At 28.1% G+C, this 27,969-nt stretch overlaps 3 protein-coding genes and 1 pseudogene across 4 annotated transcripts; 2 read left to right on the forward strand and 2 right to left on the reverse strand.

Moving 5' to 3' along the window:
• The first annotated feature begins 4,423 nt into the window (after positions 1–4,423).
• Positions 4,424–5,449, forward strand: LOC132926643 (uncharacterized). Its single transcript, XM_060991017.1, has 4 exons — positions 4,424–4,554; positions 4,758–4,856; positions 4,919–5,115; positions 5,252–5,449. The coding sequence occupies exons 1-4, from the start codon at positions 4,501–4,503 to the stop codon at positions 5,394–5,396; spliced, it is 495 nt and encodes a 164-aa protein (XP_060847000.1). The 5' UTR covers positions 4,424–4,500; the 3' UTR covers positions 5,397–5,449.
• A 4,772-nt stretch (positions 5,450–10,221) lies between these two features.
• Positions 10,222–12,032, reverse strand: LOC132926259 (SCAN domain-containing protein 3-like; annotated as a pseudogene).
• Positions 12,033–14,277: 2,245 nt separating this feature from the next.
• Positions 14,278–15,605, forward strand: LOC132924002 (uncharacterized; the record flags this gene model as incomplete). Its single annotated transcript, XM_060988055.1, is given in 2 exon segments — positions 14,278–15,240; positions 15,243–15,605. Coding segments are annotated over 2 exon segments (1,194 nt in total), but the record flags the coding sequence as incomplete, so codon positions are not given.
• A 3,613-nt stretch (positions 15,606–19,218) lies between these two features.
• Positions 19,219–22,115, reverse strand: LOC132927653 (KRAB-A domain-containing protein 2-like). Of its 2 annotated transcripts, XM_060992232.1 has the most exons (4): positions 21,296–22,115; positions 21,044–21,080; positions 19,761–20,970; positions 19,219–19,694 (listed from the first exon to the last, which is right to left on the reverse strand). In XM_060992232.1, the coding sequence occupies exons 3-4, from the start codon at positions 20,820–20,822 to the stop codon at positions 19,401–19,403; spliced, it is 1,356 nt and encodes a 451-aa protein (XP_060848215.1). In that variant the 5' UTR covers positions 20,823–20,970; positions 21,044–21,080; positions 21,296–22,115; the 3' UTR covers positions 19,219–19,400. The 2 variants fall into 2 exon arrangements, with proteins under 2 accessions (XP_060848215.1, XP_060848214.1); XM_060992231.1 differs by lacking the exon at positions 21,044–21,080.
• Between the last annotated feature and the right edge of the window lie 5,854 nt (positions 22,116–27,969).

Consider the following 27,969-nt stretch of genomic DNA (forward strand, 5'->3'; position numbering starts at 1 on the left):
TCTTTTCCTTCTTCAAACATTATTGGTCTTCCTAATTCATTCTTATCACACATTTGCTTATGTTTAATCAATCCTTCTTCACCCCAAAGTTTACTTTTACACGGTTTATTCCCGAAAGTTGTAAAACATCTCTTACAAATAATTAACTTAGAAAAATTTTTAGTTTTCTGACTTCTAATAAATCTTGAGAAATCTTTAATATAACAATAATGTAATGTTTTATCGTTATTGTATAAAAATAGATCAAAATGATTTTTTCTTTCTATTTTACTTATACATAAAGGAAAAATATTACTTTTATTATTTAAACTATAAATATTAACTGAAACATTGTTTAGACGTTCAAATTTTTTTATTTGTTTTATTGGTGTCGGAAAATCAATACATTTAAAATTTAATCCACTTTTTTTTTCTAGCTTATTGCAATACGTTTGGTTAAATCGTGATTTATTCGAACGTTTATCATATTTGCTAAGTATAGAATATTTAAAACAATATTCATCTTTATTTCTAACATTTATAATGGCTTTTTTTTTTTTATAAATATAGGTAAATCAATATATGAACTTCCTTTCAAAGGGTTTACTAAATTAATTCTTAATTGTAACCCATCTATTGATACAAGTGACCAACCTGAACCTTTTGCAATAAATTCTGATTCCTCAGTTAATATTTTATTAAACATTCTGTTCAATAAAATAGTAAAATCAGATGAACTACATGCTAAAATGTTTGAAGTTTTAAAAGCCATATCCTGAATATCATGGGTTACTGGACGTTCGTAAACAGTGTCAACATGTATATTAAATTTTATCGATGTATTTAAACATGATTTTTTCAACTTAGAAATTAGCTTATCTAAAATATAACTAAAAAATGATTTATAGTCTGTATATTTCTTGCTGTTCTTGATGATGAAAGGTTTTGAACATTTTTTAAATCTCTCGATTTCAATCATTCCGGTTCCCGACGTATTCATACGCTGATATTTTGTAATTACTTTTCTTTTCATAGTAAGGCTATAATAAAAAAAACATTTTTTTTCTCTTTAAATATATTTAAATATTTTATTTTTATTAAATAAAAAAAATCATTGAGTAAAATAAATAATATCTAATGTTTCAAGTAATATAAATTTAATTAATAAAATCAATAGGTTCTGTTAGTGCTTTCATGTCGCGTAATAATACATAAAATTTATTGCATAGGTTATGAGTTGAATTATCTCTTTCAAAACTTGTATACGAATAAAGGGCATAATAATTTTTCACAAGCTGTTGTGTTTCCTTTAATTTTTTTATTCTTTCTTTTAAATTTTTTTCTTTTTCTGTGTCAAATGAGTATGTTTTTGCTAAAAAATTTTCATGTTTTAACATTTTAATGTCTCTTTTAATTAAAGTTAGCGCAGTTTTTCTTTCTCTCTGATCTAGTATTTCTTGTTTTTCGTTGTTATCCATTTCATTTTTTAGTCTTTTGATTTCGTTTTTGATATGATCAAATAATGGATGTGCATAATCCATTTCTAAATCCATTTTTTCTATAAAAAATATTTTTTTGTATTATCATATATTTTATCTAAAAAAATATGAAAAATTTTTTTTAAATATATTTTACCAAACCAACTATTGACTCGAATAAAACTTAGTTTTTAAATAGTTTCATATGTTATTCCACACCGTTGTAGCCACCGAATTATCGGATTCGGGTCGGTTATAAATGTTAACGAATCGTCTAAGCGACACACAAAACGAGTGTAATGTGGAACTATAAAAGTCACTGGAGCTTTGCCATCTGTACGCTAGATTCATTGATTCATACAACCGACCACATCTACAGAAGGTCATTTTCTATGAAAATTTTACGAATATATGAACTATTTACAAAAACAATACTTGTCTTATTTCATATCAATAGTTGACGAGTTAAGATTGAAAATTAATGTTAACCAAATGTATTACATGCTATTTATTATAAATGGACAGTATTTTTTGAAAAACATAATTATAATATTTAATATTTATTTTATTGTTGATACAAATAGTACTCATTATTCTGTGATTAACTTAAATTTCCGCTTTTCAAAAAAACTTTTTATCTTCATCTTTATAATTATTTATATTAAAACAGTTTCATATCATTAGCAATATTTATTTTCTATTTAGGTTCAGTGTATACCTAATATTCTTTATTTTTTTGTTAAAGTAAAAAAAATAATTCAGAATGTTGATATATTTATTTTTTTATTTTATAAAAATAACAATTAATAATAGTTTAATCAATAATAACATTAAAATAAAACTAAATTAAATATGGTTAATTGAATAACTAGTGATTTGAAATCGGACGATTATAATTTAATATAGAAACAAATTCCCAATTACCATTTTTTAGATCGTCTAGTTGATCATACAAATTTGATAAATTTTTGCGTATGCGTCTATCGCATTGTAAACCAATATAATTAGTATAATTGTACTCGCTTAAAAATGTTATTTTTTTCATCTCTTAAATTTATTATTTCTACTAGGTTCGGTATTTTTTTTTCATATGCCTGACGAATATTTTTATTTATTATTCTAATCTTTTATTTTTTAATTTCTTCCTCTCTATTTGAAAATTCATCATTTTGCTGTCTTTGATTTAATTTTTCCTCGATTAATGTGTTGACATATTTGATTTGAGATTCCATTGTATTATTCTTTAATTTATAAGTATTTATATTAAATATAAACATAATATATAATATTTATTTAAATATTTTTTTTTTTATTGTTAAGTATAGATTAGAACTATTACTAGTAATAAAAAATGGTTAAAATGTTTAATTTATTTCATTAATAGACAATATTTAAATAAAATAGACAGATAGAAAAAATTTAAAAAAATAAAAAAAACTTGTATTAGATCATTTTTAATATTCTTTTAATGGTTATAATATTATCGATATTTCTTTTATCCTTAATAATAATAATAAAAAAACCAAGTTCATATCACAGTTTAAGAACGAAAATATTGAATTTTATCATATTATTATCGTTTATTTTGTTTTAAATAAAATGTTACCTGACGTATAATATAGGCTACATTACTGTAGCGTTATTATGATAAAAGTTGGTATTATATTCAACTATTTATTTATTTTTTTAAAAAAAAATTTTAGATTCATTATAAATAATTTTATATAATAGAATAAAAACTGAAATAATAACAATAAGTACTTACATTTAAATTTCTGTAGATGTTTGAAAAAAAAATGTTGGTGTTCTGCGTACACTTGTGTTCACAATAAAACTGAATGTTTTTAAAAAAATGTTTCCTTATTATATAGTACTCAATTTTCCATCTCTTTAAAAATCTTATAATCAATTGTGTTAATAGAAAGTATACTATTTTTTTTATGATATTCATATTATGTTTACAGAGTCGGAGGTTATATTTTAATACGATATCCGCATTTCTGTAATCAAGAACATGTTATTATTGCTAAATGCTAAAATATATTAAATAGGTAAAAAAAAACTCTGGGTTTAAAGATTATATCATATAACGATAGTGACGAGGTCGTAGTCGTATAATGAACTTTAAATAAAAACATTAACGAACACGTTTCGAAAAATACTGTCAATTCTCAGAACTATGATTAATTTGAGATATTTGCACATTATATACTAAAAAATATGAAATCTGTATATCTGTAAATAAGAACCTGTTATTATTGCTAAATGCCAAAATATATTAAATAGATAAAAACATCCTGGGTTTGAAGATTATAGTAATGATGTCGTGGTCGTGTAATGAACTTTATAAAAAAACCGGTTATTATTGTTAAATATATTAAATAGGTAAAAAAACTCTAGGTTTAAAGATTATATAGTGACGAGGTCGTAGTCGTTTAATGAACTTTAAATAAAAACATTGACTAACACGTTTCGAAAATACTGTCAATTCTCAGAACTATTATTAATTTGAAATATTTGTACATTATATACTAAAAAAAAAAAATGAAATCTGTATATCTGCAAATAAGAACCTGTTATTATTGTTAAATGTCAAAATATAGTAAATAGGTAAAAAAAACCCTGGGTTTAAAGATTATATAGTGACGAGGTCGTAGTCGTATAATGAACTTTAAATAAAAACAGTCGAACACGTTTCGAAAATACTGGCAATTCTCAGAACTATTATTAATTTGAGTTATTTACATATTATATATTAAACTATGAAATCTGCTTATCTGTAAATAAGTAAAGGTTATTATTGATTAATGTATTAAATAGGTAAAAAAAAGAAAGAAATCTGGTTTTGAAGAATGTAATAACGAGGGTGAGGTCGTATAATGAACTCTGACTACTTGTGACCGGGGAGAGAACACATATATAAGGAAGCCTTTTGATATAACTTTTTCAGTCTACTTCAACGAGTCTACAGCGAGTCCATGTTTTTATACAAATAGTTTTCTATTTTTTTATTAAATTAAAATACTTTTCAAAAAATAAAATAATGTCGGTCAATTCATTTAGGAGTGATGATGAAGAATCCTTTGCTGTAAGCGATGTAAGTATAAAAAAAAAAAATATGTCTATATATTTATATAGATATATTATTTTATATTTAAATAGAATCAAATATTAAGCCATAGTTGGTAAAGATAAATATAACGTTACTATTACTTTTTTAAATGTTAAAATTATTAAACATTTAATTAAAACTGTGTATAAACTAAAAAACATTAACTAATCGCTTAAATATTGTTATAGGTGGATATGATAGAAGCGCAAGATAGAAAAACTGGAACAAAACCGGGTGGTCAAAAGAGGGTATGTGAGAAAAAAAATAATGGAAAAAAATCGAAAAAAGTGAGTGATTTTACATAACCCATCAGGTGAACAAAATTATAATTAAATTATTTTTTTTAAAGAATGTTTCTTATCGAGATAAAATTGGGAAAATGATGAAAGATCACAAAATTGCACTCGAAGTCAGAAATTCAATGAGCATTCGGCAAGACGATGGGATTTTAATTGTAAAGGCACCTGCTGACGAAAAATCGACTGACTATTGGACGTTGTCGCATTATAAAACAAAAAACATTGAGCATGTTGATTCTAAGGACAGGTGATATATAATATTATTTTACTATCGCGCTTCAAATATAACTAAATAACTATAGTATACATTAATACTATAGTTATTTATTTTTTAAGTAAGATATTATTATAAAAAATAATTTTTGTATGAATATTTTTTACAGATGGAAACATGCTGAGTGTTCGATGAAACTTTCAATAACCGATCAGGCAAAGGACCAAGCCATATCGAGTGAACTAAATGAATTGGTTCAAACACTTTTCGACCGATTTATGAAGGATTCAAAGAAAAAAATTACACGTATTTGATATGTAATAAACTATGTTTATAATAGTGGTGGAAATCATTTAATAAATAATAAAACTTTGATTACAATATATTATGTCTATTTTATTTAAATAAAAAAAAATAATACATTCATAGGTTAAAATAAAAAAAAAATAATATAAAAATTATTATTAATAGTTAATATATAACTATATAAGCAGTATTAATAAATAATGATATATTTTTTTCGATAGCGAAATATTTTGAAAAAATCATAATTCATAAATATATATATATATATATATATATTTTTTTTTTTATTACAATATTATTAAATCCTGCAAAATCATGTTTGATAAAGAATTAAAATGAAATTGTAATAGCTCGTACATGAATGAAATATCATCACTTTGTATATTGCTATAGCTGAAATCATAATTTTGAATATATTGGTTTGTAAACTCGTTTCGTTGACAAGACAATGGTAACCTGTTTACGTCAGCCTTGATTAACGCGTAAGCTGTATCGAATGTTTTTTGGTATGATTCCAACTTTTTCTGTTTTTCAACTATATACAAGTCTATACAATGTTGTAATTGTTTTAAACGATGAAGATCAACATGAGATAATGTTATGTAATTATCATTAGAATATAAAACAATAGTTGATTGGTTTACGTTAACAGAGTAGAAAAAGTTGTCTGAAATTCTAACACGTTTACATCGAGTATGTAAATTATTAATAATTGTATTAAAATTGTTTTCACACATTAATGTGCACCACTGTTCTAGATCAAGCGTTACAACTTTTTTAGTTAATTTACATTATAATAATATAATAATTGAAATCTGTTTATTAACTAGAAGTCCAACCGTCACACTTTTCTTGCTAAAAGGACGGATATCGTACACTGATTTTGATACAACGAGTGATGGATTCATATTATATGTTGATGAGTTCTACCAATGGTGAACACTTTTTGAATAACAATAATTTTCTAAAATATTAAAAAAAAAAAATGTAGTAAAGAGCTATTGTTTTTAAGTATGAATATGATCAGTAGGAAGCTTAGCTTAAACTAGTAATTTTTATTTACTTCTACATATTATATACTAAACCTATGGGGGGGGGGGTCTAGACATTTAAAAAAAAAAAAAAAAATGTGAACATGTGGCCAAGTCAGATAACGAGTAAAGGGCTATTATACTTACCTACTTACCTAACCATAGAACCTGAAATTTTATAAACATTAACATATTTAATTTAAACTAGACGCGTTATCCCACTAGGCCACATGTTCACGAGGTATTATATCATGTATTAACACAATTAAATTATTTATTATAATAATAAATATTTATTTACCATAGCATAAAAAAGTTAGAAGTTAGAATCATACAATTTGTCAGAAAACAGTATCATATGACCTAGATTCACAATTACATTCACAAATGTTGTTAATATTACCGTATTTTTTTATCACATTTTCAATAAACTGATTTCCTTTTGATAATAGAACATATATACATTTCGGATTCCATCTTGAGTGTTCGATCCATGGATTATCATCTGTTTCCCAATTATGTAAGATAAGTCCACAGCAAAAACATTCAACGATATCTTTTTTTCCTGAATATATAAAACCGCATTCAGCTAATGAGTATTTATCTTGAGATGAAGTTAGTGGAAATAAATTGAATGTTTTCAATCTTGATGAAAATGTAGTATATTGTGGATGTGCAGGATATACATTGTTTCGTACTAAAGTAACAAGTGAGCAAAAATTGTTGCTAAATTTTTGAAAATTCATTTTTTAAAACTGAAAATATTCACTTACAAAAAAAATGTTTTAACAGAAAATAACAGAACTTGATCAAACGAAGGTTTATTACTAACTGAACTAAAGTGGATTAAATAAACAATTTATAACATTTTTTTAAAAGATACAGTGTAACCAATATGTATGATATACAGGGAAAAAAAAATGGCTTGAGGCGGAAAGTCCCCCTTAAACTTTTAAAATCTCCCTGCCCAAACGTGCTCAGAACATACAAATACATACTACTTGTAGTGATGATCATTTTTATCAAAATATTACATTCATTTTGTAGACCAACAATAAATTAATAATATTATGTTTATGTCTTGCCAAAAAATGGGACAAGACAATAATATCAAAACATTAAATTAGGTATTTAAATTGTGGAGTATGTCATACTCAAATTACCAACAAGCCATAAAATATTAACTATTACGTATTTATACGTTGGCGGACAAAACACCTTTTTTTACTAAATTCAAACTCAAAGTAAACAAAATACATTTGTTTTATCTATTTATTATAAATTATAATTATTATAATATTTAATACTAGGTATAACAAAAATGTACATATTGATATTTTGTACAATAGGTAGTTATTAACTTTATTTAAAAATTTAACAATGTTGAAGAAATAAAATATGACGTTTATTGCGAGCCACACTGAAACCCGTTCGCCAGCCGTACGAGCACGCGGGCGGCGGGCCACATGTTTGATACAATGATACCACTATGGCACTATCGTATTAAATAATTCGCAGTTTTTTTCGAAACTAGAAAAAATATTGAAAATCAGGAAATTGATGAAATTAAAATGTTAAAACGTCAATATTTTCAGAAAAAAAAACTCTACAAAATGGCTATCTTCAATTTTTTTTTAAATAATTAAATAAAAAAATAATTTTTATAACTTTTTTACCAAAACATAAAAATAAATTAAAACATCAAATATTTGTAGTTCTTGTTCCTGTGATTCTTATTAAAAAACCAGAATTATGATATCTCCATTATTTCAGGAGATATCGCAATGGGTAAATCCTCGCGGGACACCCTGTATACTATATCGTTAAATACCTACCTAAAACTTAACATGATATATGTTATATAATTTCATGATGTGGGCATTAATTATTTAGATATATAATAATATAATATAATATATACGAGGTCTAATCAAAAAGTATCGAGACTGATACGATTAATCGTAAACCGGTTTGAGTATGAACTTGCATGTGCTATATTAATCTAACTTTATATGTTGGGAAAATATATTAGACATAGATTAGATTAAAATTGTTTTACGAGACGCTGTACGAAGAAAAAGACCCGAGTTTAAAGAGTCTGGTAGTTGGAAATTGCATCACGATAATGCACCAGCCCATTCAGCCCATGTTGTGCAGCAGTTTTTGGCTAAACATGGTATCCCAGTTGTTTCTCAACCCCCCTATTCACCAGACCTAGCTCCAAGTGATTTTTTTTTATTCCCAAAAATAAAAATGGCGCTTAAGGGTAAACGTTTTCAAGATGTAGATGAAATAAAACAAAATGCGACGGAGCAGCTACGAGGAGTTTCTAAAAATGACTTCCACAGGTGTTTTCAAAAATGGCAGGAACGTTGGAGAACATGTATGGACTCAGAAGGAGCATACTTTGAAGGAGATTGAATGTAAATAACTTTATCTAATATATTTTTTTTTTTTTTAACAGTCTCGATACTTTTTGATTAGACCTCGTATATTACGCTAAATGTGATTAAAAAAATTACGATATCTCGACGGACGTCGTGGGCGAATAAATAAAAAAACACGTTTAGAGTCGAATCGTACGGATTTCGTGGGTAAAACGGTGCTAAACGCCCGATTCGTCGGGGCTAGGAAACGGCTCAAGTGCTCGAGATTTGACATCGGTTTTCTACTCGAACTGTAGTCGATAAGTTTAGGCGTTAGGATAGGATATAGGATTAGGCAGGTGTACGAGAACGAATCCCGCTCCGGCGGTATTAACGGCGGCGTTTTGAATAACACTGCGAGTTTTGCAAAAATGCGTGTTCGTCTTGCTGTACAGGTAGCATTATTATTCTTTATTTTATTCTTATATACATTTATTGTTTTAATTAATAATGATTATTTTATGTTATAGATTCTTAGTAACTCAATGGCAAAGAGCCTTGAGTTTTATCGCTCTTATAGTCCTCAGTTAGCGATTCTATGGCAACTGAAAATTTTTGCTTGAAAATGAATGCAGCAATTGATGCATTAAATCGAAAGCTAAAGAATGAAGGAGTGTCGCCAACTAATGATGATTATAAAGTAAAATAATTTATATTTTTTTTTTCAAAATGATAATAATTGGTGATACATTTACCGTGAATGATTCAAAAAATATTTTTTTTCAGGTACATTTTTAATAAATTAATATCAATAATTTTAAAATAAAAATTAATCAGCTATAATATATTAAATAATCTAAATATTGAATGACCAATGAAATAATCTTAAATATACAAAAAAAACTTTAACAGTGATATCTGTGTCAATTTGCATTGATATTTAATGTTTTAAGTTACCATTAAACATTTAAAAAATTTGTAAAATATATGCCTATATGCCCATTTAACTACCTATTTAATTTTTATTTTAAATCAGCCATCAGTGAATCGGATCTACCTTAAACCATACAAAATGTGTAAGCAAAATTAATATAATTTTAATAATAATTGTATTGTTTCGGAGCATATTTTCCTCTAACAATGGCTTTTTGCTTATAATTAGTTTACTCTGGTGATAACTAATTGCTTGATTATTAAATAAGCAATTATTATTCTAACAATTTATAATATATAAATACGCTATATCTAATTTCTGAGTTCTAACATAAATTTTAAATTAGCTTTTTGGATGACAGCAATTAAAACGCATACTTTTTCATACTTAAAAGTATTTTTATTAAAACGAAACATTTATAATTAAAATTATTCACATAAAAATTATTTTTATTAAAATCATGCTAAAAAAGTTATGAATTATGAAAAAATATAAAATTTACTTAATGTGATGGATGAACTTGATGTGCATTAACGAGTTTGTTAATATCTGGCTCAAATTTACTTAAAAACAGCCGTAAATCACCGCGTTCGGTAACAAGCAACCGATTTCTCTTTTTTGTTAGCAGTGTTGCTACAGCACTGAATCCACGTTCAGACAAATACGATGATGGGAACGCTAATAAACTTGGGTACAGTTCCATTATTGGCTTTTGCAGCCAAAATTCTTGATAGCCATTTTTGAATTTGAATTTGATTTCCTCATTTGTGGTTAATTCTAAAAGTTGTTCTTCTAACTGGGATGATTCTGCTATGCTGACATTCGAAAAAGGATCTAATACTCAGTCTGGTATGTCCATGTTTAAAATGTCCTGGAATCGTTCTTTGAAATCATTGTGGAGGTTCTCCAAGTGTTGACAGTAAACAACCAAGTCATCGTTGATAAAAGATGCTGCTGCTAAATTAGGAAAGTTATTAAATTCACGTCTACCAATATTTCTCTTGTATAATTGCAGTTTGGCAACGAATGTAGAAATGACAGTTTTTGTTTTAATCAAGTTCAAGTCGTCACCTTGAAGTTGGAGATTGACATCATTAAATAACTTGTAGAGGTCTGTCAAGTACGAAATATCATTCTTTGATGTGATGAGGTTATCGCGAAGTCCTGTGTCTTTGTTTTTCAGGAACTCTATCACAGAGTCAAACAGATTGTAAAATCGAGTCAGACAAGTACCTTTTGACAGCCAGCGCACTTCTGTGTGAAGCAGCAATCAATTGAAATCTTCATCATTAACAACGCAAAGTTGACTAAATAATCTGTCATTTAGTGAGTTGCTTCTGATTTTATTAACTGCTCTAATAACATAATGCAGTGATGTATGCAGGCGTTCACTCAGATTTTTTGCAACTAAATGCTGGCGATGAATGACGCAATGTACAGCAAGCACATAAAAGCACAAGAATAAACATCTCACTGAAAGCTATCGCCCCATCACTTTACTCTGCACATTATGTAAATTACTAGAAAAAATCATTAATCGCCGAATCATATGGTACCTAGAAAAAATAAAATACATCTCCCCTGAACAAAATGGATTTCGACAAAATAGAAGCACACTTAAAAATCTTCTAAGCATCAAAAATGAAATCGAAATAGCTACGAACAATAAGCAAAGTTTAGGATTGATCAGTTTCGATATCGCCAAGGCCTATGACACCACCTGGAGGCTCAGAATAATGCACATACTGAACAAATAATATGCAAAGGGAACTTAATTAACTTCACCCAAAACCTATTACTCGAACGTTCCTTTCAAGTCAAATCATCAAACTGCTTATCCGACACTTATATACAAGAAAATGGAGTCCCCCAGGGTTCTACAATATCAGTAACACTTTTTCTGCTAGCTATAAATGATATATCCAAACAAATACCAAAGCCTATCATCCCCATGCTATACGCTGATGACTTCTCCATATTATGTCGTAGCAGCAGCCTTACAACAATAAAACAAATACTCCAAGACGCTACATCCGAACTAATAAAGTGGTCTAATACATCAGGGTTTAGATTTTCAGCCGAAAAAACCAAACTTATTATATTCAACAACAAAAACAAAAATAAAATATCAATTAGTATGGTTAAACACACAATCAAAAACGAAAAAAATATTAAAATCCTCGGTATTACATTTGATTCAAAGTGTTCTTGGACGCCCCACATTCTACAACTTAAACAAACTTGCACCAATCGACTTAACATAATTAAAACGTTATCACATACATCATGGGGAGCCCATTCCTCGGTACTCATCAAGATTCACAAAGCTCTCATCCTGGCCAAATTAGATTATGGATCATTCCTATTCTCTTCAGCGAAACACCAGCACCTAAAAAAACTTGAAACACTCCATAACTCAGGTATGCGACTGTCAATAGGGGCGTTCCGTTCAAGTCCTGTCGACAGCATATCCAACATAGCAGGAATACCCTCCCTATCACAAACATACATGTTTAGTATATTATATAACTTACATTTATATTTAATGTCGTAAGTAATTATATTGAACTTATGGTTACTAATAAAACATTATTTAAGTATTACACCACATGTTATAGTATATTATATACACATTAGGAGGATAGGACCCATAAAGAAAAACACATATAAATTAATTTTTCAACATTTATTGAACATTCTGAAAAAATAGACATAATAACAAATTATAAATTACAATGTATTTAAATTACAAATAATGTATAAATAATTTTCTTATATATTACTTACGTCCACATGCATGGCGGCCAAACGGCCCGCCACCGTCGACGAGGAGCTCGAGCTCCGCTGCCGGCGCGGGGCCGAGTCCTGCTGCTGACGTAGCCGCCGATCGCGGGGTGGTGCCGACTTCCGCCGCCGCTGCCGTGGTGCCGATGGCGAGTGGTGGTACCGCCGCCGCCGCTCACGTGGTGGTGCCGATGGCGAGTGGTGGTCCCGCCGACCACAACTCGGCCGGGTTTTTTGGCCTCTTGCCTAGATAATAAAAAACAATTATTTCGAGTTCAGACGTATTGCATACGTGTACAATTTGTATATACAAAAGATACGCACAGTCGCGAGCCATATGGCCATGCTTTCGACAGTTGTAACATCCTGAAAAAGAAAGGAGTATAACATTAAAATATTTATTATTATACATATTAATATTCACACATACTTTTTGTAGAGCCGCCGACAGCGCTCGGCTGCTTGCTCCGGGTGACGGGAGTATTCACCGTCACCCGGCAATTGTGTAAGGTAAACATACCGTCCATAATAATATATAATAATAAGTTCTATAAAAAATAAATACATTTTAATTTTAATTACTTATAATAATTAAAATTAACCTAAAAACCACACATAAAAATACTGTAAAAGAACGTGTACTCACTTCAGTGGACTGATGTAAAATAAATGGAGTCCAAACGACAATTTTGTTCTAGCCCACGGATTGAATATTACGTAATTATGATTGGTACCAATAACGCAGGTCTGTCCATCGTTCTATCCATCGGCGATGATTGACAAATAGCTTTAATAATAATTAATATTATTAAATTATATATGTGCGGTTATACTGGTGCCATGAGGCGGCGGAGTGGAGAGCGAAAAGCGTCGCGGACCTAGGTCCGGTACTGGTTCTCCTACTTCAGTCAGCTTTTGACTTTTCTACGATTAGCGTTTGTGCAATACGTTTGTCATTACGTACACATCTACGTACACCCAAATTTGCACACTTTTTTTTCAACTTTTTTTTTTACTTCGTTGGACGTTTCAGACTCCGGTGAGTACATTTTTTATTATTTAAAAGCTCAATTGATGCCTCTACCCCGCGTATAGAGACCGGTCATGTACACAAGTAGCGCGGACAGCGGACATTGTGTGAACTTCTCCCGGGAGTAATCAAACTATAATTTATTTATAACACGTAATACGTAATGTAGTATTATTGTATGTCATAATAATAACAATATAATTTATAATATTAGTTCACAATTTTCTGTTCATAATACATTATTTATTATTATTTTGATACTAATTACTCTTTTTTAAAAATGAGCAAATCAAATAATAACTGTTGTGTAGTTTCTTGCAACAACACCTATAAAAATTCGTCAAATATTAAATTTTATAATTTCCCTAATCGTCCTCACGAAAAAGACCTAAAAAATAAATGGATTAAAGCTGTGAATCGCTTAGAGTAAATATCATTAGAAATTTTATATTTTTATATTAGTAAGAGTAGTAATTGAGTAATTATTGTGAATTTGTGAACAATTTAGGTAAATGTAAATATAATTTTTTTATATTAAGTATATAAAATAAAATTATTATTTTTTTTTTCAATACTCTCCCTATTATCAGATAATTAATCAAATCACAATAATAATTATTACTTTATGTATAACAATAAATTGTACTGTCTAATCATTTACAATTATTGCACTTGACTTTATTGTTTGTAAAGAAGTATATAATTATCAGATTAAAATATTTAATTTTCTAGTAAAAATGGTAAATTATGGCATCCAAATGGAAGGTCAGTCATATGTAGTAAGTAAGTAAGTCCAAAAATCCACTACACTCCTCATTTGTACCTTCAATATTTCCTGAAATATACAAAAACAATAAAACTAATCAAGAACATAGAATGAATAGATATCACCGTGCTCAAAAACGTCAAAAAGTATCATCAGATAATGTACTTCATTATGTTGATATCAACGAACATTCTGATTCTAGCATAACAAGTACTGATGAAGGAAATAATTTAGTGGACCAATTCAAAGAAGTTAGCATCCAAGTGGCATTTGATCATTCTGTTGACAAAAACTTTATATTTAGCTGTGAATTTGTAAGTTCTGATGTTTGTACACAAGCAACAATCCCAAGCAATAATTTTAATTTAGTTTCTTCTGCAGTTGAGCATAAATCTTGTGGTCCAGATTCTCTTCAAGTTGATTCCTGTCTTTCGTGTAACAAATTCCACGGATTTGATTGCATTAAAGATGAAAACCAACTTAAAGATTTGGCAGGGGTGAAATTTAAAGTTTTTAATCTTTTGCTTTCATTTTTATCTGATTCAAACAAAAATTTACTTGACATAAAAAATCAATTATTATTATTTTTAATAAAAATTAAATTAGGTATAACATTTTCTGCATTAAGTGTATTTTTTAAAATAAGTCGAAGAACTGCCTCTAGAATATTTTTTAAATTATTAGATGTGTTATGTTCTAAAACTAAACACTTTATATTTTGGCCAGATAAGTATTCCATTACTCAAACATTACCTGATTCATTTAAAATAAATTTTCCAAATTGCAGATGCATAATAGATTGTACAGAAATTAAAGTTGAACAGCCAAGTACTGTTGAACAGCGTGTTTATCTTTATTCATCATATAAAAGTTGTTATACAGTTAAAACATTAGTTGCAATAACTCCAAATGGCATGATTTCATTTCTATCTAAATCTATCTAAATTTCTATCTAAATGGTGGTAGAACTAGTGACTCATTCATAACAAATGATTCTGGATTTTTGGAAAAGTTAGAGCAGGGTGATGAAGTTCTTGCAGATAAAGGTTTTCCTGGAATTAAAACTGAATGTGAAAATAATAATTTGATATTAGTTATGCCACCAATATTACATAATAGTAGATTTTCAGAAGAAGAAGTTCTTGAAACATATTATGTAGCTAGTGTTAGGATTCATATAGAACGAGTTTTTGCTAGACTTAAGTCACATGGTATACTTAACAAAATTAAAATTAATATTCTTCCAGAAATTGATAATATAATGCATATTTGTTGTGTATTAACAAATTTACAGTCTCCAATAATAAAACAAAAATAAAAATGTGTTTAAAATATTAATTATAATTTTCAAAATTAATACAAGTTAATAAGTTTAATTTCATCATGGTTATATTATGTATTATTAAATATTTCATCATATGCTTTTTTATTAATAATATTTGTTAATTATAATCACCATAAATATATATTACATTTAATTAAACTAATTGTGTATTTAGAAAATTATTTCAACTTGAATAAAACAAAACTTACAAATAAAATAATAGTTTTACATAAATAACATAGGTATTAAAAATATTATATAGCATCAAAATTATCAACCAATTGTGGTAAAAAAAGGTCATTTTATTAATTAACTTGTTAAGAAATAGTTCATTTTTTTCCACTATAACTAGAATTGGTTCAATGTTATTATATACAAATAAGTCACAATAGTTCAAACCACTGCAATGCATTAACAATTGGCATTGAGTATAATATACATGTGTAATTTTTAAAGTTAATTTTTCGGTTGTATTATCCTATTTCAAATACTTAACATTAATATTTTTATTAGAATCAACTATGGGTTTGTCTTTACATGATATTGGACATTTAATTTCCAATACCTTTTCTATGACACCACTTTCATTCAAAATAAGTCCATCGGGACTTGCACATAGCCAAGGTCTTTTTATATCTACTATTAAACCACATTTTACTACATCTTTATTGTATATTTGTTTGAATGCTTCTAAAGCTATTGGTTCATTTTTTAAACCATAATTTACATTTATTTTACCTTGTTTTCCTTTAATAATGTGCTACATAAAATTGATAATCCTTCATCTGACCAGTTCCTGCAAGTCTTTATTTTGTGAGCTTTTGCACTTGCTGATAAACGAAAATATCTCTCTTTTTTCCATAAATCATTTGACTGACTAACTGTGCTATTAAACAATTTAATCATTTTACTATCATCTATATCTATCTACAAAAAGTAAAAATTATGAACTTTTAAATTTAAAGGAAATATGTTCAGATTTAATGAGGTTATGTTTAGTTTTTGTGTATATAAAATTGTAGATAAATGAATTTGATTTAACTCTTCAATAAAATTGAATTCTAATTGGTTTATAATAAATGAAATGCATTTTACATTCTCTTTCGGTCACTGAAAGACATTCTTCTTTTAATACTGTACTCAAACTACATTGAATGTCTAATATGTTGCATTTTTCAATAAGAGTTTGATGATCCACTGCAATATCTGGTTTTATTTTTTCTGATTTTAGCCTTTTATTGGGAAATAAGTGTTCAATAGTTTTACCTTTCTTTAAATTCTCTACTATCGTTGATCGGTAAACGCATCATTTTTTCTTTTACATCAATTATTTTCCATGACTGAAGATGACCAATTTGTCTTGCTTTTTGTATATTCAATAAACTAGAAGGACATGGTTTATCAAAAAATTCTGAAAGATTGTCATACTTGCGTCCAATTATTATAATATTATCATCTAATTTTGATGTAGCAATGTTTTCTATGACAACTATATCATTATTGTTCATTTTTATTCAATTATCACAATTATTTAGTTTTAAAATAAACTGTTTCATCTTCCAGCCAGTGAACTGCGGTTTATTAGCATCAGCATCTAGAGTAAGTGGCCTATTTTTTAATTTACACCGACTATTTAAATGTCCCAAAATATTAGAATCACGTGCAGGCTGTTCACTTTGTAACATTTTATCCTCGGTATATCGCCTTGCCAGTTGTTGTAGTGGTTTAACTCCATTTTTTTTTTTTTTTTTATGGATTGTATATGACTTTCAAAAGGAAAGGCAGAGAAGTTATTAATAGACCCAAATTTTTTTGCGTCATCGGCCAAATTCAAAATAACATGTATATTATGGGACAAATACATTTTTCCATAAATATGCCCAAATTTTTCTACAAAATGAAATATTAAAGATTTTGCATACTGATTAAATTCCTCAGTGATATTGTTAATAGACAGAATTATCATTGCAATGCAAAACTCCATAAAATGGTCGTACACTTCATTACTAATAATTCCTTTAAAAACCACCATGCTAGTGTACATAAGTGATTGTCTCAATTCAGTTGCTTTCCAACGGTTAGAATCACGTATAGGGTGTTTTCTACTGTTTTCATTAGGTAATCGTTGAAATTCACTAGGAATATATTGGCCTACTTTATTTAATCTTTCATCGAGTATGGATAATAATTTACTTGGAAGATTTAGATGGTGTCTTTTGATTCCTCCTATCCAAAATCTTAATATTTTCTTCATCACACCAATACATGAACAATGCATAAAATCAAATGGAATTGAACGTATGATATCAAATTTAAGTATCCTTGTAAAAATAGTTTCTCCACAATGAAATTCTGGATCAGAATAGGATACAAAGTCATCATGGTTTCTTAATGATGATGATCCATCAGGAAAATGGACACTTTTGTTCTCATTTGACCATATACCAACTGTTTGACACCGTAAGCATGAACGTTTGCCAGTATGACCCTTAATATTTAAAATAAAGGATTTGGCAGGTTTGTCACAAATTATAGCAGCAAGTATAACATTAATTTGTACATTGTTATAAACAAAACCAACATTGACTAGTTCACACAATTCATCAATAAAGTCCTTTAAGTATTTGTTACAATCATCTGGTTTAGTTTTGCCGTAATATGAACCAATTATAAAAACTTTTGGTTTCTCTATATGTAAATTTGAAAAGTACCCAAGTATTGGCCACATCTGACTGGATGGATTTTTAGATATGGGTAAGCCATCAATGCTTACATGCAACAATAATGTTGATGGCAAATGTTTATTAAGTTTAAATAAATATTCAATCTCATTTTTTATTCCAAAATGACAGTATTTACCACCTTTAATAGATTTTGATGATATAGTTGTTGGTGTGTTTAATAATGTACGAGCATCTTTAGGTAGATTAAAAAATAGATGGCATTTTGATAAACTAGTTAGTAAATCATTCAAAGCAGACTGTGTTATACTATGTCGAATAGCCCAACAAGCAATTATTTTTTCTGGATCTTCACTAGTAGTACTACAAGGTATGTCATTATCACTATCTGTGTTAGAACTACTAAAGTCTTCAAAACTATTATAAGGTGTATTATTTGAACTAACATCTTCATTTTGTACAAATGTATTTAAAGTGGGGGTATGGGATGTCGAAGAATAAGATAATAATGTATTACACTCATCATTTTCTTCACTACTTGATGAAAATAGACTAGCAACAGACATAGTAGCTCTTTTCCGTTGACGGTAGCGAGTTGATTTTGATCTGCATGAATATTGGTTTCCAATAAAATAATGAAGATATTTAAATACAATATGGCAAGATTATTATATTATATTAATATAGGTAGGTATTTTGTATTAATTATAAAAATACAAGTATTAAAGGAAATATAATAAAATATATACCTAATATATTTATATGTTACCGGCAATATAGACAATTCAGGTATTTTGCAAACTACCTAGGCTTTATGCATATTGCTGACCCATTTTAGGCAATATAAATAAAACATATAATGTTTAATATTATTTTACATATAACCTAGGTATTTTATAAAATACCTAGGCATTATGTAAAATGCCAATTTCTTTTTAGGCAAAGTAACAAACAATTTTTCATAATCTGTTAAAACATTATATTAATTTTTAATTTTTATCTATTACTATATTTTCATACATTGATATTATTATTATTATTGTATTATATTATTTTATTAAGTAATATTATTTATACATTTTACTTAAACTAATAGCTACTTATTACAACATGTTGTAGAAAAATGACATTTTGAAGTGCACAAAACATTATTTTTAAGGCAAATGCACTTTTTATTTTGGCACTTGGTCTTACAAATACATTTAAAAAATCCTTGGCCAGTTCCTGTGGACTGTTCCTTTGCGACTGTTCGTAATGCCACTTCTGTCTCTATTGGAACCTCGTCAATTTGTAGTAGCTTTTTCTGACATACTGTAAACTGACTTCTGGCATATAACTGCTTCAGAACTCCATCCCGAGTTCCTAATCGATAAAAACCATCACTTGTCACCTAAAAAAAATAAAATATCTTATAGTTATTATTATTAAATGCATAATTTTTAAACTTATTTATTACTTCTAAAACAATTGCCAGTATACTTCTTGCATCTAAACGTCCTTTATCTACCTCAGGAACTGGAACACGTACAGTTGAATGAATTGCCACCGGTAATAGCTTCTTATCCGACCACGCCATCATTTTTTTTGCTTGATTTTCCAGATTTTCTTTGGCTCTAGTTCGCATGATATTGGCGTTTTCGTTATTTAATTTGATAGTTGTAGCTAATTGTTGTTCTGTATGTAATGCTTCATTTTCGATGTTTTGTGGTTGTTCTGTAATTTTTTCTGTTTCTGTTACTTCATTTTCAATATTTTGTGGTTGTTCTGTGATATGTTCTGTGTCAGCTGATACTTCATTTTCGACTTTTTGTGACTGTTCTGTAATTAATTCAGCTAACTGTTCTTCATTTTCTATCGTACTTATTACATCGTGTGGTAAATTTGAAGTGTTTAGACCAATTTTAATTTTGCAGCCAAATAAAGCTTCATATGGAGACATTTTAATACCAGAATGATAAGCTCGGTTTTTCATAAGCTGGATGAATCGAAGTCCTTCGCTCCAGTGTCGGTTTTTTTCATCTTGCATCCACGTTGTCAACATATTTTCAATATCCTGATTTGCACGTTCTACACTACCTTGAGATTGACTGTGCCTCGGTTTGCCATGTACTATTTTTAATTCGGGCCACATGTTTCTTAAATTAGACACTATTTGGTTTGAAAATTCTCGTCCATTATCAGACTGCAAAATAGTAGGAGCTCCAAGCAACGTAAAAATATCTATAATATTATAGGCTACCTCTTCAGCCCGTTTAAATTCGAGGGGCTTGAGAACAACAAATTTAGTGAGGTGATCCTGGTACACCATAATAAATTTAAATTTTCCATCAGGATGAGACTGGAAGTCTATTAAATCAACTTGGCATCGGGAATTAAAGTCTGGAGATATTATTGGTTTAACTACCACTCCTTTTTTCGAGCCTTTTTGTTTTTGTTGACATGGTTCACAAAAATGCAAAAATGTCTCTATATCACTACGTGTTATATTTTTATATTTATTACCAAGTTCTTTGATCATTCGATCACGCCCACCATGTCCTATTGATACATGTGTGGCTTGCAATATATCAAATAGCTCACTGGTTGGCACATAATACAGAACAACATTGTCATCTTTTACAGGGAATATAAGTTTCGTTTTTCCTTGTACAACCAGTATATCATACCTACGATAACAGAAATAAATCAATTAAAATAAATCTAAATAAAAAAATAGATGGCTGTATTTTATAAAAGTACTTTATATACAGGGCTTCAAGGCGCGGATTTCTATGCACTAAAAAGTATCGAAAGTTATTCGTTAAGTATTTAAATAATTAATTACTTAAATACTTAACGAATAAAAAAATAATTTCAAAACACCAGAAAAAAAGATGACATTGCATCAAAATCCCAGCCCCAGCCCTCGGTTAATATTACGAAAAAACAATATATTTTTTTTTAAATTTAAGCCCTGAATTTAAGTATTTTTTTCTAATATGAATTTCTTACCTTTTGATTAAACGGAAGTCTTTAGGCTCTTTTTTCTTACGTCCAGTTTTAAGTTCTGCAATAATTTCTATCAATTCGTTATATTTTTCATCAGACAAAAAACTAGTATTATTAGCCAAATTTTTACGGTTTTTATGTAGTTCGTTATAAAAATTTGACTTCATATTAATCGTATCCATAATAATGCCACACTGCTACGAGAAACGAGAATGACGATAAAATAATAAAAGTAAGAATGTTCAATTTAGTTCACACCGCGACGAGATACGAAAATGACGATAAAATAATAAAAATATGTTCAATATAGTTCGTCAGAATTATTATTTTTATAGTAGGGTATGAATCTGATGCAATAAAGATTAAGATTCTTATCTTTATTGTGTCAAATCATCACGCGGCGGCCGGCACACGCATTTACAATAAACGATAAGTAAAGTCGTTGGTGAATACTGAATAGGTAAAGCGCAGATTTCTATGCAATTGCATATTTTTTTCTTTTCACATTTTTGGATTTTTGTCAGTTATCTTTATAAATTATAATAGATTGATTGAAAATAATAGATTTTTATTATTAATTAATTTGTAAATTTTAAATAAATAAAAAACAATCCTTGCAAAAAACCGCGCTCTAGTAATAGTCGATACCCAATTTTGTTTATTTTGATCATATTTCCTATTTCACTTCTGGCATTATACATAATACCTAGGCAAAGTTCGTATTGTGCATATTTCCGAGTGATTTTTGGCATTTTATATAATGCCTAGGCATTTCACAAAACACCGGATTATCCATACTGCCGGTAACATATACATATATAGATATTTTAAGTTAATTATATAATATTACTACCAATACGGCAATATATGTTATACCTAAATGGTTGGTTGCAGAATGGAATTAAAAATTCAAGAAATGGTGGTCAATGAATATAATAAGTAGTTAAACTAAAAGACTTGAGTATGTTCTTAAGTAAATATATGAGTAAAATCACAATTAAAAGAAAATGTAGTATGTAGGAAAAATGAATACATTAATTGTATAAATAACTTATAATATTTAAGTAGATAGATATAGCTGTATTATATATTTTGTATAATTTAAAATTTTACTTTACCACTATTAATTGTACAATTGTAATAAAGGTTATATGTATATTTATCGATTATTGTTTCAGTTATAGTTTATACCAGTATATTATAGTATCTAGATAATATCTCAAACCATAAATAAATAAGTATATAGATATTTAATTTCTTTAATATAAAATCATACATAAGTTTAAGGGATAAGATGAATTATTTTAATACCTAGTAAAATTATAAACACACAGACTATACATATTATTTGAACTACATATAAAACATATTATATTGACCATGATACAACTTAAATTATATTTTCACCTCTTTATTAATTCACCAAGTTTTTTTTATATCAAAACAGATAATGATATATGTTTTATAATCATAATTATCAACACAATGTATTATTAATAATTGGTTTAATTAAAGGTAAGTATTATATGCAAAGCTGGTCATTAATAACAACATATATATCATATTTATGGTGCCCAGGTATAAAAATTTAAAAAAATGTACATTTTTTTTGTTGGTAAAAATACCATGTGTAAAATTTGAATAAGTAACTACAAAACTTTGTTAATGACATTCATGCATATTTATCTGATGAAAAATTGGTAGATATTTTAAATGACCCAGAAAGAATTTTCAATGGTGACGAAACTGGTTTTTCACTCTGCCCTAAAACCAAATCTGTCTTAGGCCCAAGAGGGGCTAAAGATATTTATGAAATCGCTAAAGGGAATGAAAAAGAAAATATTACTGCCATGTTTACATTTAATGCAGCTGGTCAGATGTGTAATCCAATGATCATTTATAAATATCAAAGAATACCTCAAAATATAATTGACACAATACCACCTCATTGGGGAGTTGGGCGGTCAGATACAGGTTGGATGAAAGCAGAAGTTTTTTATGAATATATAGCAAATATTTTCTACCCGTTTCTTGTTGAAAAAAATATTCAATTTCCAGTTCTTCTTTTTGTTGATGGGCATAAAAGCCACTTAACATATCAATTAAGTACTTTATGTTCAGACTAAAAAATAATTTTAATTGCATTATACCCAAATGCAACCCGTATTTTAGAACCTGCAGATGTATCTGCATTTAGGCCTTTGAAATCTGGATGGAAAAAAGGTTTATCAGAATGGCGAAATAAAAATCCACACAGTTCGGTGACAAAAAAAGATTTTGCACCGATACTTGATGCTGTATTAAAAACTACTGTTAAAAGTAGTACCCTAATAAACGGTTTCAAAGCATGTGGACTCTTTCCTTGGAATCCAGATCAAATAGATTATAAAAAATGCTTGGGTAAAAATTATTATTCTACTATAAATGAAACAACAACAACAATTAACATTGCCAATAATATCAAAAATTTAAATCTTAAAGAATTTTCTGATATTATTGGCATTGAAACGTTAGAAAAATTTAATAATATTGAGAACATTGTTGAAACAGAAAATCAATCTGAAGAATTTTTTATTTTATACAGAATTTATGAACAATTAAAAGGTAATCAACAGAACAACGAAGTAGACCTTGAACTTGAAAAAGAAAAATCTAATGCAGATCAGTCAAACTATGCTATTGTTACAACAAGTTCTTCTGAAGTGGAATTAGAAAAAGAAACTTTAGGGACTCCAATTAACCCCCGGATACCCTAATAAAAAACAATAAAAATCATATAATTCTAAAAAAGTTAGAAATATCACCAATTGAGTCATGTTTGATTTGGCCTGTGACTCCTGAAAGAAAAGGTACAAGAATAACAGAAAGGGTACCATATGTAATTACATCAGATAATTGGAAAAACTTATATGAAAATAAAGAAAAAAAGAAACGGTCTATTGAAGAAGAAAAAGAAATGAGAAAGAAAACTAGGGAAGAAAACAAAATATTGAAAGAAACAAAACCAAAAAAGACAAATAAAAGAAATATTGTAAAAAATTTATTTTCAGATTTAAGTAGAAATTATAAACCAGAAACAGTGACTAGTGAAACTATTAATTTAGAAACTTTACAATTTAAGGATTCATATAATATTATAGATGAACTACCAAGTTCACCAAACCCTTGTAGCAATATCTATAACAGTTGCATTATTAAAACAGGATGTTGTAAATTATGTAATACTGACATAGAACAATCAAACTTGGGTATTGAATGTAATTTTTGCTGTGATAAATTCTACCAAAAATGTGCCAACTATGATTCATTTTGTGATCTCAGTAGTGATGAAACACTTTTTATTTGCCAAAGTTGTGAAAAATCGGTAATTGTTAACTAAGTTTTATTTTAATGTTTTGATACTGATTAACTTGCATAAGATTTTTTTTATACCTATTTAGTTTGTTTTTATTATTTTTGAAAAAGTTATTTTCTTGATTTTTTATATTAACTATTTTTAAAAAGATTTTCATGTTTTTTTTTATTATTATATTATTCAAAGTTCTACCAAAAACCTACCAACCTATTTGGTACTTACATTTGTTTTTATTTAGATATACTTTTGTTGTTTTTATAATTATAAATTTGTTAGATATGTTCCTATATAAAGAGATAATTAGTTTTATTTTATTGTTTTGATATTGATATTTATTTCATTATTTTATATTTTAATTAACTTACTCAAGATTTGTATACTTATTTTGTTATTTTTGATTATTCTTGAAAACATTATTTTCTTGTTTTCTTTATATAACCTAATTTTGAAAAGATTTTCATGTTTTTATTATTATTACACTATTTAAAGTTCTACCAAGAACCTAACTACCTATTTGGTGCTTAAATTTGTTTTATTAACTAGGTATACTTTTGTTGTTTTTATTTATAATAAAAATTATGTTAAATAATAATAGTGATTTATATTTTTTTAATTGTTACAAAAATTGTTGCACACTTTGCATAGGACCTACTACTTAATCATTATAAATGTGAAATTATTTTCGTAAATTTTATTACCTGTGTAGAGGTAATACACTAACACTAACTAGAATCGTTAAGAAAATAGTTGTAGACAGTTTAGTATTGTAATCACTATACAATATATACCTTATATGGGGTAGGTAATAATTCTGGCTTACTATAAGATACCTATTTGGTATGTGATTCAATTTATAACAACCACTGCATAGGTAGTACCTAAGTATTATGAGGATCTGTGATATATTTTTAAGATAATTATATATTATTGTTCAAAGAACATAATTTAATGGTAAGTACAATAATTTATCAATACCTATATACCTGTAGATATTTTTTCTTAACAAAAAAATAGTAAATAACTAAGTTTCTAATAGTCTCTAAAGAGTTAAAACATAATTTGTCATATAATTTTAGTGGGTGCCAATAACTAATGATGAGAGTGCCAATAACTAAATGTTTTGATATTTTTGTAAAGAACTATAAATATAAAAAAACCTATTACTTCTAAACCAATTTTGATAATAAACTTAGAAAGATAAAAACATTTTAAATAAAGTCAAAGAGAATTCAGTAATTTTAACCATGGTTAAACACAAGATATAAGTTAGGTAAAGAGCGAAATTTCCTTAAGGTGCCAATAACTGCCTACTTTACCCTAGCCCTTTTTGCTTAATAGAGTAAATGTTAACAATACCTAATAATATAATAATAATAAATAAATAATAATAAAAAATAACTCACGGCTTGTCGGTGCACTGCTGGCCAGCTGCTACCTAGCCTATAATACACTAAATCAAATTTACACAAAATAAAATACACAATTACAATGTGTGTGTCGATTGGCTGTCCCTCCGTAACCGATAGTATTATATTATATTATTCTATGGCGGCAACATGGGCGCATCGTCCCAGACGATCAGTGCCGCGTCACGTATCCTCTGAGCGCGTTTAGACTGCATGGTGATGGTAGACATTTCCTCGTCCGAAAGGGTACCGAACGTTGAGTGCACAGTCATACCACCGTCCATGAGCGACGCCGTGATCCCAGTGTACTGCTAACCATCCACCCGGAATCAGATCTCCCGATAATCCATTTTTCAGGAAAAGTTGTCATTATTGAACTGGGAAGTCTTTTGTACGGATAGATGACCATTGGAGGAGGAATACTACCGTCAGCACCATATATGTACATGTACATAGTACTGTAATGCATTCTTTTTCATTGCCTGGTGCAATTTCATAAAAATCTTTCAAAGATTTTGGTCCCAATACTCGGCCAGATTTTGGGCATTTCTGCAATCCAGTTTCGTCACAGTTGAAGATTCTTGTAGCATCATTTAAGACATCACGACTTCCTTCAATTACCAGATAGAAGTCTAACTCTTGAAACCAGTTTCTGATTTTATCCTCAGTAACAGCAGATCTTGCTTTAGATGTAACTTCTGCATTTCTTTTCACAATTTCAGGATTGCGTTTCAAGAAAAGTTTCATTCACTTATCTCCAGGTCTTTGCAAATGGCACATGGCGGGGAAAATCAATGATCACTTTTTGGACTGAATCTTTCACATCATCTGTTCTTAATGGAAATCCAAGTTTTGCATTGTTTAAAATCCAAGATTTTATTTTTTATTTTCTTCTTCTACAGTTAAAAAAGAACTTGGGCTAATTTTTCTATTTGGTGGAGTTTTCCCTGATAACTTCATCGATAGTGTGGATTTGGGAATCCTATATTGTGCTGCTGCTTTATTCAGAGAAAGAATTTTATTATTGATATCTGCTAATGCAGATTTCATATCTTCTATATAATATTTACATTTTTTGGCCATTCTATAAGAAAAAAATACTTTTATTATTGATTTATTTAAGAGTTTTTATTTCAATGTCTACCAGTGTTAATTAATACAGGTAACCTAGCTACCTATTTATGTGAATTTTAGACAAATATTAGTGTAAAAAATGAAAGATAAACTACTGGGATTCAATTATTAAAATCAACTACCAGTAATTGAACAACTGTTCAATTACTAAATATTACAGATTATTATAATATTATGATAATATTATCAGATGCCATTAATTGAACACCCAAATAATCAGCAAATAAAACAAAATTTTAACTTTTTCATGAATTAAATTAACTCAAAATATAATCTAGTAAACAATAAAACTATTACAAATGAGATATATATGTAATTCTTAAAGTTATTAAGTTCCTACAAAAATGTTTTGTGGTACTTACTTAAACAAAATACCTCCAACGCTGTCTTCAGTCAGGAACGGTAATTTTTTAACGTTATCAATCAGCTACTATCAACAGTGGCTTTCTTAACACGTTGAACGCCATACGGCCGCCGGCGGCCACAAAAATATGGTTACAAATTAAGAACTTTAGGCCGCCGGCTACCGCAACATTTTATTCCTGCGAGGCCGGCCGCAATTTATATAATAAACAGAAAGACAGTCTTTCAAAGATTGACTATTGTTGAAAATCAGTTCTTTTAGAATTACAACAGTACAGTGTACACAAATAACCTCACAGAAATTGTATAATTTTTATTTTCTGAATAAACATGATTTGTTATGTTTATGGTTAAATAATGTAAATTTACTTTTTTAAATTAGAAATTATACTTCCAGATCTGAAAGAAAAATACTACAA

The sequence above is a fragment of the Rhopalosiphum padi genome, chromosome 3 (assembly GCF_020882245.1).
Source record: "Rhopalosiphum padi isolate XX-2018 chromosome 3, ASM2088224v1, whole genome shotgun sequence".
NCBI lineage: Eukaryota > Metazoa > Arthropoda > Insecta > Hemiptera > Aphididae > Rhopalosiphum > Rhopalosiphum padi.

What these genes read in the sequence shown, in the direction of transcription:
- LOC132926643 (XM_060991017.1), top strand. Translation starts at nt 4,501, where the DNA reads ATGTCGGTCAATTCATTTAGGAGTGATGATGAAGAATCCTTTGCTGTA. An exon ending in ATGGAAAAAAATCGAAAAAA is followed by an intron (nt 4,857 to 4,918) that starts GTGAGTGATTTT and finishes TTTTTTTTAAAG; the next exon opens with AATGTTTCTTATCGAGATAA. An exon ending in CATGTTGATTCTAAGGACAG is followed by an intron (nt 5,116 to 5,251) that starts GTGATATATAAT and finishes TATTTTTTACAG; the next exon opens with ATGGAAACATGCTGAGTGTT.
- LOC132927653 (XM_060992231.1), bottom strand. Translation starts at nt 21,474, where the DNA reads ATGGATACGATTAATATGAAGTCAAATTTTTATAACGAACTACATAAA. An exon ending in GACTTCCGTTTAATCAAAAG is followed by an intron (nt 20,971 to 21,295) that starts GTAAGAAATTCA and finishes CTGTTATCGTAG; the next exon opens with GTATGATATACTGGTTGTAC. An exon ending in TACTGGCAATTGTTTTAGAA is followed by an intron (nt 19,695 to 19,760) that starts GTAATAAATAAG and finishes TATTTTTTTTAG; the next exon opens with GTGACAAGTGATGGTTTTTA.